Source organism: Zosterops lateralis, assembly GCF_965231275.1.
Source record: "Zosterops lateralis genome assembly, chromosome: 16".
Classification (NCBI taxonomy): domain Eukaryota; kingdom Metazoa; phylum Chordata; class Aves; order Passeriformes; family Zosteropidae; genus Zosterops; species Zosterops lateralis.
In genome coordinates, this window is record NC_139776.1 from 9495661 (window position 1) to 9505829 (window position 10169).

Consider the following 10169-nt stretch of genomic DNA (forward strand, 5'->3'; position numbering starts at 1 on the left):
CCTGCCCATGGGGACACAGTGTCTGTGCCACACTGGATCCTTCCAGCTGAGGCCAGGCCTGCAGCACCCTGGGGTGCCACAGAACAAAGATTTTCCCAAAGGATTTCTGGATCCTGGGGACAGGAGCTGCTGCAAAAGCCACTTCTGACACAGAGGTACCTCTGTCACCCTGCAGCCCAGCTGAAAAGAGAGAGACATGCCATACAAATCTTTAGGGTGTTTATTGTCAGGATAGAAATTCCTTTATATAAAACAAGAGTTTAAAAATAGCACTACCCTGCTCTCAGAATTAAATATACATATATATATACACACACACACATAGATATTGATAGAAAGAATAATTACCATTTTGCTATGTGATTATGAAACCAAACAAGATTAATACCAATTTCCAAACTATTCTGCCACACCAGGGCAAGGGGATCTAAGAATTCCTGCTGCCCACCTTCCCGTGGGAGCCCACCTGGGCACCACACTGGGTACCAACTGGGCATCCGGCATCTCCTGTGCTGCCTGCACCACCCAGCTGTCCTTGCCCCACCACTTGGCAGCAGATGCTGAGAAAACAGCAGGTCTCAGGGTGACACCACTGTAGGTTTTTTTCTCTTGCAAAGCAGCCTGCCAGGGTCCAGGGGGCCTGTGCCATCTCAGTCACTCTGGGGGACACCAGGTGTCCAGCCTGCCCACATAGTTGCTCCCCATCATCCCCGACCTCCCATAGAACAACTGAAACCCTTGGCTTTGCAGCAGAGGCTTTGTTCAAGTTCCTTTTTTGTGTGTTTTTAGGTTTCGGGGGTTTTTTAAATATAGTCCACATCCCCCTGGGGATTTTGCAATGCAAGAACAAACACTGATGCTTTGGGATAACCTAGCAATAACAATGTTGTATAGCTACTGTACATCCATCCCTGTGCCCCACTGAGCACTGCAGCCCTCTGCCAGGATCACTTCTTGTTGGCAATCTGCTTTTCCAAGTCTTCCAGCCTGGCTGTCATCTGAGCAAGTGCACGTGCTAAGGAAACAGCATGAGCCAGACAGTCTGCTGGGCAAAGGGCTCTATCCCCTTAAAAAAGCCTAAAATTTTCCCCCCTCCCATTTATCTATCCCTCCCTCCCCCTGTGTGCTCTGTCCTCAGCTCTTCTGCCCCCTGACAAGCCCAGGTATCACCCCAAAGGATATTTTTCTTAGTCAGGCTCTGCAGGATGGCCACGGTGTTGGTCTGGAATTGCACCAGCGCCTCGCACTCACACGGGCTGCGGATCTCCGTCTCCCCTTTGCTCTCCTCTGTGACAGGGGGATTTGACTGCAGTCAGACCATGGCCCCACAGTGCCCACTCTCCCTTGCTCCCAGGCAGGTCCCTTGTCCCTGCAGCCACCCACGGGGGCTCAGGGCTCTCCCCACCATTTTGCTCTGTTTTCAGCCACTCTGCTTTCTGTCAGGCTGCCCTGCTGATCCAGCAAGGTCTCTGCCAGGCATCCCACAGAGCTGCCACACATGTGGTCACAGTGTGCCAAGGACAGCCACTGCTGAGTTTCACTTTGCCTTCAAGTTGGAGTGGCAGGAGGCACATTGACTCCATATCTGCAGCCCTGTGGGGGTCTCAAGGGCACTGGGGAGCCCCAGCCTGTCCCAGGGCAGGGAGACCCTCACAGTAACCCTGCACCCAGCAGCGGCAGAAGCACAGGTCTGAATATAGATCACCTTCAGAGCATCCCACAAGGGAAGGTTCCACTCCCAAATTCTGCCCATGCAATGGCACAGGAGTGGTTACTCATATTAATACTTCTGTATTAACCCTTCCTGTTTTCTAATTAATTCCCGTAGCTTCACCTTTTCCTTTTCCAAATCCCTCCCAGAGACCCAAACCTATTCCCACAAAGCCTGGAGAGATCCTGAGACACCCTAGGCTCCCACCAGCCCAGCTCAGCCTTGGGGTACTTGACACAGCATGACAGACACACAAACCATCCCACTGACTCTGTGGGGACAGAATGGCCTTCTCTGGCTTGGGGTCAAGTCCCCTGACGTGGCCAGGAACACCCACCTGGGCAGATATTCAGGGAGAAATTCTCCACAAGGTGGGTCATGGTGGAGAAGTCTGCTGAATAGGAGAAGTGCTGCTCCACTGGCTCAGAGGCAATCGCTCTCAGCTCTTCTTCCACAGCTTTTCCAACACCCACGGCAAACATGACAATCCCTGTGTGGCAAGGACAGATCCTGAGCACTGCACTGGCCGCCCTGCAGCAAGCAGCCCCAAGCCCAGAGTGAGCAAAGCCAAGGATGCAGGATTTTCTCTGGGCTTCCCAAATATACAGCAGGAATTTGGGAAGGACAGGCAGGAGCATGGCAGCACTGTGGTGGTGCAGGCTGCTGCATGAAGGATGGTGCTCAGAGCACCCTGTGGCCACAACAGATCATGTCTGCTGTGGGATGCAGCTCCCTGAGACAGCCACCCCAAGGAACCATCCCAGGATGCCCAAAACACTGTAATTTAGGGTTCCCAACCCCCCCTGCACCTGATTCCTTTGCTCTCCTGGCCCATTCGGAGATGTCATCCTGGGAACGTCCATCTGTGAAGACCAGCCCAATTCTGGGGATGTTGTGGGAGAGAGGCCTGGCCCCTTCCAGCTCAGAGAAGCTGTGCTCCACCATGTGCTTGAGAGCAAGGCCTGTCATGGTGCCTTTCTCCATGTACTCCACATCCATCACTGCCTTCTTGATCTCATCTGCAGTGTGGTACTTGTTGAGGGGGAACTCGGTGCGCACGCGGCTGGAGTACTGCACCAGCCCCACCCGTGTGCCCTGCGGGGACACCTGCAGCAGGTCCACAATACGGTTCACAAACTGCTTCACCAGCTCAAAGTTCTGGGGCCGGACACTCTTGGAACCATCGATCACCATCACAAGGTCGACATGCCCAGCTCCACACTCTGCAGGAACAGGGGGAAGATGAGAGAGGAGCAGCCTGGCCATGGCCACTGTCAGAGTGAAGAAGCCTCAGCTGGGGCTGAGATTTGGGGCTTCAGGACACTGTGGGAACACCCTGGAACTGCAGCTGGGAAGGAGAGGAGACTATGCCCAAGTGACTCAGCCCAAAAACCTCCACTGATACCCCAAGACCCCATGAAAGCCTTTCCTAGGTTTCTCTTTTCGTGAACCTTTCCTTAAAGCTGTTGCATCTTCTGGGCCATGTCTCTGAGGACACAAACATTCATCCCGACAGCAGCCAGGGTGCTCCCCCAACCACAGCGAGCTCTCCACCCTCTTACAGCCTCATTTAAAGTCCCAAGTGGAGACAGAGCCCCCCAGCCCAGTTTCAGGTGAGCTCTCTCCAGGAGCACAGAGCACAAATAAGAAGAATGTCAAGGGCTGTGTCCCAGTACTCACTGCTGCATGTCTTGCCGTCAGCCTGGAGCTGCTGGCCCTCAGGGCACACACAGTGGTAGGAGCCCTCTGTGCTCACACACTTGAACTCACAGCCATGGTCCACCCCATTGCAGAGGTCGGTGGCTGGAAAACAAACCAAGGGTTACCCCATTCAGGATGGGCTGGGAACAGCCCTTCCCTGGAGATGGGACAGGACATAAAGGCATGTGCTGTACACACAGCCTGTGCCATGCAGCACACTGGCACCTACCCCTGCAGGACTTGCTGTCGGGCTGGAGTGTGAAGCCGCTGCGGCAGCGGCAGTAGTGCCCATTGGGGATGCTCACACACTCGTGCTGGCAGCTGTGGTTCCCGAAGCTGCAGTAATCAATCACTGGGGAGACAGGGAGAGCAATGGCAGAAAGGAAAAGACAAGAAGAGAGAGAATGGGAAGAGACAGGCAGGGGGGCAGTCACTCACTGGTGCAGCTCCTCTTGTTCTGGCTGAGGTAGTAACCCGGCCGGCAGCGGCACGAGTAGGAGCCCTGCACGCTGACACAGTGGTGCTGGCAGCCGTGCCTCCCGTCTGCACACGCATCAATGGCTGCAGGGGAATAGGATACCCCTCACCCTCCTGTCCCAGCCTCCCTGGGGCAGCAGGGCAGGACTGCTCCAGGGCTTGGAAGCAGCTCTGAGCACCATGAAGCAAGAAGGAAAAGTCCTGGTGTGGTGGTCAGACAAACTAATATGGCTTTGCACTAAAATCCAGAGAAAAAACACTGCACTTTGGTGCTGGGATGTGAATCCTCTGATACTAACTTCCAGGACCCTCTCAGCTGACAGGCAGCTGGTTGTGCCCACATAAGTCATGAGTGTCCCATCTCAGAGAGATGGTCAGGATTTAACAATGCTGAATGTCTGCAGTCATTACAGACCCAAGAGGCAGTGGGCCCAGTGAACAGAGCACTCAGGCTGCTGCTGGCCTCCCTGAATCCTCTGCTGTGTCCCAGCTTCCCTCCATGGGACCCATAACTACAAACTCCCTATGAAAGTTCAGATAATAAAAAGGTTTTTTACGGGAACAGGTCTTTCCATCCACGTTGAGCCTGTAGCCTGGGTTGCACTCGCAGTAGAAGGAGCCAGGGGTGCTGATGCAGGTGTGCTGGCAGCCATGCTCCCGGTCCACACACATGTCCACTCCTGCAAGACAGAATGGGCATCAGAGTGGCCCACAGGCACACCAGACATATGGGGAGCCTGGCTCTGGCATATGTCCTGTCCTTGCAGCAGAAGCCAGCGTGACAACTCACACAGTCCCAGCCCTGCCAGCTCCAGTGCTCACTCACTGATTTCCAGTGCACAGACACTGACACTGTGCAGTGCCCTGTACTGGCACTTCATTGGGGAGGCTGCTTCCCCATCCACCCTGCTTCTGGCACAGACAGCTGCCCCAAACACCCCTCTGACCTGGGTGAGGAGCAGACACCAGCCCCCCCCCTTGCCACTCCACAGCAGCAGCTCTCACCCACCACAAAGTTTGTCCTGGAACTGCTTGGCAAACTGCTGGATGAGCTCGAAGGACTCCACCAGGAAGACATGCTCCTCCAGCGGCGGGGAGGCCATGGCCCGCAGGGAGTTCATGTCAGCCCGCTGGATCCCCACGGCGTAGATCTCGATGCCAGCATTCCTGGCCTGCGTGGCCACCTCGGTGACACGGTCCTGGGGCCGCCCGTCCGTCACCACGATGGCGATTCGGGGGACCCTCTTGTGCAGGGGCCGCGCGCCTTCCTGCGTGGTGAAGGCCACGTTCATGGTGTACTGGATGGCCAGCCCCGTCATGGTGCCCTGGGCCAGCGGTATGATGCTGTTGATGGCCCTCTCCATGTCCGCTCGAGTGAAGAAGGTCTTGAGGGAGAAGATGTTCTGCACCTGGCTGGAGTACTGGATGACCCCCACCCGTGTGGCGTTGGGGCCCAGCTCCAGGTTGCTGATGATGTCCATCATGAACCGCCGCATGGTCTCGAACTCGAAGGGGCGCACGCTGCGGGAGCTGTCGATCACAAACACAATGTCCAGGGGACCCGTCCTGCACTTCAGGGCTGAGGAGAAGGCAAAGAGAAGGCTCAGTTCTGTGGCTGTCCACTGATGTGTGCCTGCTGGCTGGGGGCTGCTCATGAAGGATGGAGAGAGCAGATTTGGGCAGCCCCCACAGACTGGCACGTTTCACTGCCCAGTAGATCCACAGAAGGTGGTGGCAGAGCAGAAGAAGGACCAACGGGTTGGGGAGATGTCCCCTGGCTGTGGGTTGTTGTGGCTGTGTTTTTTTTAAGGGCAGAAAATGAGACAGTAAAAATCAAAGGGCACACACTTGACAGAGATTGAGCCAAAGAGCTTCTCTTGAGGATAAGAATGCTAATTCCAGTGCAAACTGGGGAAGTGTTCAGCAAGCAAAATGCCAATAAACATATTTTGCTTGGCTTGTGTGCACCCAGGCCTGGGAGAATTGGACCCTAATCATAAGGAAACACTTTGAGTCCCTTTGGGATGATGCCAATCTCAATTGCTCTGAAGGTCTCTGAAATAAGCCTGCTCCTTTCTCCATTTGGTGCCTTCACTGTTTTTAAACTAAAATTGATTTAGATCCCTCTGTCCTGGGAGGAGAGAGGCAGGTACCTCTGGGTTTGCTTTGTCCTCTGCATGTGGAGAGTCAAGCAAGGAGGAGGCTTCCCCTCAGAGCTGTGCCTCCTGCCAAGGTCACAGCCCATGGCCTGGAGGGTGACAAGCAGGGCAGGGCTGTGTCACAGCTTAGGGGGTGCCCAAAGCAAGCATTACCAGAGCCACCATGCTGGGGCCAGGGAGTTTGTGTCCCTCCATCCTCCTGGGGATGCTCCCAAACAAGAAGATCCTGTCCCCCCACGTCACACAGCAAACCGTCCTCTGAGAGCTCCACTGCCCTATGTTCTCATTTCTCTCCTGTTCATGCACTCCCCACCATGGCTCACCTGCAGGTTTTGGTCTGGCTTCCAGTGTTGTCAGGAGAAGCAGGAGGAGAGGGGCAACAGGCAGGAGCTTCATCATGGCTCTGCGAGACCACACAGTTCCAGTGCTGGAAGGATGCACTGCAGGGAGAAGACAAGGTGCAATCAGTGCTGAGGGTGAGCTCAGCCAAGGGGGAATATTCTCCTGTGGTGGGTGTCCCCAGGCAGTGCCAAAAACCTTAAACAGTGGCAGTTTTGACAGGTCCATCCCCAGACTGCTCTGAACCCCCATGGAATCTTTCCTGTTCCAAGGACTGACAGTCTCAGCACAGCTCAATTTCATTACAGTTACAACTCTGCCAAAGGGTCTGATTTTCTGCTCTGGGTGGAGCTGGCCATTGGACAAGTCTTATTTTCACTTGCACACCAGGCAGATGGGATGTTCAGCCAAATGCTTTTTCCCTGACTGTGTGGCTGCTCTCTGCGGCCAGTGGAGAGTTGGAAAGCTGCACACAGGGATGCAGAGCACCAGCCCTCCTGATACTCCTGCACGGGAAGAGAAGCCCCCAGATGAAACACCAGCACTAAAAAAAACTGCATAGAAGTCTCTGACAGTCACTGGCAAAGATCATTTTTCCAAGAAGTTCCATTCTCTGCCTGTTTCCAAACTCCCTTGGGAGAGGAGAAGCCTCTGCAGGCAGAGGGTGTGAGGGTGCCTGTGCAGGTGAGCTCTTCCCCTGGGCAGGTGCTGGGTGAAGCACTGCCAGCCTGCTGCTCTCCCTCACATCCCCTTGGGGTCCCCACCACTCTGCCACCAGCACTCTGCAGCTCTCCCTGTCCTAAAAGTTTTTCCAAGGGATACTCTGCACCTCAACAGTTTTTTCATGTCTTTAGGGTGGGATCATTGGGAGGAAAGATATTTAAACTTGTTACCCAAAACCTCAGCTTGTCACTTCTCTCCCTCTCTGCCCACCTCTGTGTTGTCGTGCCTTGCCTTTCCTGGCTCCTGCAGGATTTATTTAGTTTATTTTTATTCCAGCTCTGGTTGGAAACTCAAGGTGCTAGGGATGGAAATGCCACAGATAATGACTCTCCCCAGGAGATCTGCAGTGCCACGACTGGGCACAGATACTGGAAGGGTGCTTTTAAGAAAAAAACACAGAAAAATTCATTTTATCAGTAGTTATCAGCCAGTATTTATTTAGCCCCAGGAGGTCTCAGTTGTAATTCATCACCAGGGTTGCTGTTTAATTGCTCAGTGGTTACGTGCAGCACTGAACACCACGTCTTTGATAGCAGGGACACTGATAATAGGTTTAACAGCTGCATCTTAAAACTGTCTCGAGACTCAGTGTTCACACCTGGAAAACTATATTAAAGAATTAGGAGGACAGAAAAGGGGTACAAGAGGATACTGGGATCCAGAACACTCACTCTAAGTGAGAGACGTGGCCTTTCCCTGGAGGCGAGCAGCCCGGGACCAGCCGGGACCAGCCCGGGACCCTGACAGGTCTTTTCCAGGGGGCAGAGGAGAGCTTTGCTTTGTGGCCAGGATTGCTCGGACACCTGTGTCCCTTCACCACATGCAAGCAGAGGGGCAAAAAGAGCTCCTCCCCCAGCCTTATTTCCCCATTTATTTAGCAGATTCTTTTTCCAGGGCTGCTTTTTTCCTGGGAGAAAGCACTCACAAACCACTAAATATTTTCAGGACAGCTATGCCCCCTAGAACATTTCTGCAGCTCTCTTCTCTCCACACCTCCCTGGCAGGCTGCTATGGAGCCTGTGTCTCACAGCATCCAGAGAGTTTCAAAGACAGCCCAGAGGGAGGAATGAGCTGTCGGGCCAGGAACCAAGAAGGAGAAAACCAGTTCACGACTCATCTATTTTTAACAGCATCTCAGCTTTTGGATGAAGCCTTGGCTCTCCCCACAGCTGGAAGGGCTGATGCTGCCTGGACAGGGCAGGGCATGGCAGCTCAGTCATATGCTGGTCCTGGCAGCAGAGACCAGGCTGGGACAGTGTCCTGGCCCCTGATTCAATTTAATGCCCAGTTCTGCCCCAGCAGCAAAGGGACGGGGAAGCAAAGATGATGGGACAGATGTCCCCCAGTATCTCTCCCACCATCCCGCACTTGACAAATTCCCTCTACCCTCACCTCGCTGGGGCTGACTTGCATCCCTATGGAGGGGCTCCTCACCCCCTGAGGGCTCTCACCGCCCCCCCAAGCCGTGCAGGAGGGAGGGAGATGGGTGGGAAGCGAGCGGCTGGCAGGCAGGTGCTGCGGAGCAAGGCAAACACGGCGCCACCTGCAACGCCAGAGACCTTGAGATAACACTGAGCTATAAAGAAAAAAAGGTCCAGGCAAGGTGAGTGCTGCTGCCTGGGCTGCCTCAGCCAAACCCTGCAGATGAGCTGAGAGGGACACTTGAACCATTGCTGACATTTCTGAGCAACGCAAGGGGAGAAACAGTTATTGCTTGTCACTGCTGAAGGAGATGCTCAGTGAGTGATGCAAGGAGGGTGACCAAGGGGACAGCCATATGTAAGGACAGAAGGGTCACCTCCTCTTGACTCTACACGTGATCTCAGCCGAGGAGGACATGGAGATGGATCCCCAGAGACAAACAGGTAAGCCAGCACACCTTCCCTGGGCACCTCCACTGGCAATGCTGCTCCCCAGGGCAATTACATCCCTCCCTGCTCCACCACTTGTCCGTCTGCTCTCCCTGCCAAATGCTGAGTCTCAGGAAAAACAGCCGCTTCAGGTTTCAGCCTGGCCTCCTTGGCAGCTCTCTCCTGGCTACAGGTTAACAGAAATACTCTGAATATTCCCCTCCTGGTTCATCCAGATGGTGACAGGTTGGACCTGCACACACCCTGCCTCGGGCAAGGCCAAAGGACATGGCAGGGAGCAGGGTGAGGAATGCTCCCACCTCCCTACCCTCCATGCTGTTACAGGGATTGGGGGTTTCTGACTGAACTGTAGAGAGGATGAAGCAGATGGAGAAGGGAGAGGTGGGAGTATGTTCACAGCCCAGAAGAACCCCTGACTGTAGTGTCACAAGGAGGAAAGCAGGTTCTGGACCAAAGCTATGGAGCCATGCTGGGTCCAGACCCTATAAGAAGCCAGGACAAAGGATCACCATGAGTTGCAGGAATGGGGAAGAGCTGGGTGTCTGTGAGCAAGCACCATCCAAGCCAGAGGGGTGTCCCGTGCAGCAGGGCTGTGCACAGGAGGAGGCACACACAACAGGTCCAGGCACACATGGCAGGGTGCAGGGCACTGGTGCCACATGTGCTACCAGTGAACAGCATTTATTTCTGTGCTGGAAGCCTTGGCCAATAGTAGAGAAGCCCTATACATGATGTTGCTGAGATTCACCCTCCTCATCTGCCTCTCCATGCACCCTCCTTTGCTCTGCAGAGCTTTTCTTTGCAGAGACCCAGCCAGGCAGTTCTCAGAAATTCAATTCAATCAGTGTTATTTGATGAAAGTGTGTCAAAAAACCCAATCAAAATGTGGCCAGGAGTCCCAGCCCTGAGTCCTTTCACTTAGAACACCTCAGTTCTGCCAGAACAACAGCAGAAAGACAGCAAGAGCACCTTCAGGCTGGAGGATGGGGAGAAAAATTGTGATGTCCTCAGCAGGACAGCAATTCACCATTCTTCCAGTCCATGCCTGAGAGAAAGGCTGCCCAAAAATGCATGTGGGCCCAAGGAAGGAAGACTGATGTGTGTCTTGCCCCAGGGGACAATGAAGCAACCAGAGCCACCTGGAGAGATGCAGACAACTTACATCATCCTGGAGGCACCTCTCCATGC

The 10169-nt window shown here is 54.2% G+C and overlaps 1 protein-coding gene across 1 annotated transcript; it reads right to left on the reverse strand.

Moving 5' to 3' along the window:
• Positions 1–1098: 1098 nt before the first annotated feature.
• On the reverse strand, positions 1099–6448 carry MATN4 (matrilin 4). Its single transcript, XM_083873566.1, has 9 exons — positions 6372–6448; positions 4899–5468; positions 4447–4569; positions 3851–3973; positions 3642–3764; positions 3392–3514; positions 2521–2934; positions 2049–2201; positions 1099–1287 (listed from the first exon to the last, which is right to left on the reverse strand). Exons 1-9 carry the CDS (start codon positions 6445–6447, stop codon positions 1100–1102), a joined length of 1893 nt encoding a protein of 630 aa, XP_083729692.1. The 5' UTR covers position 6448; the 3' UTR covers position 1099.
• Positions 6449–10169: the final 3721 nt, after the last annotated feature.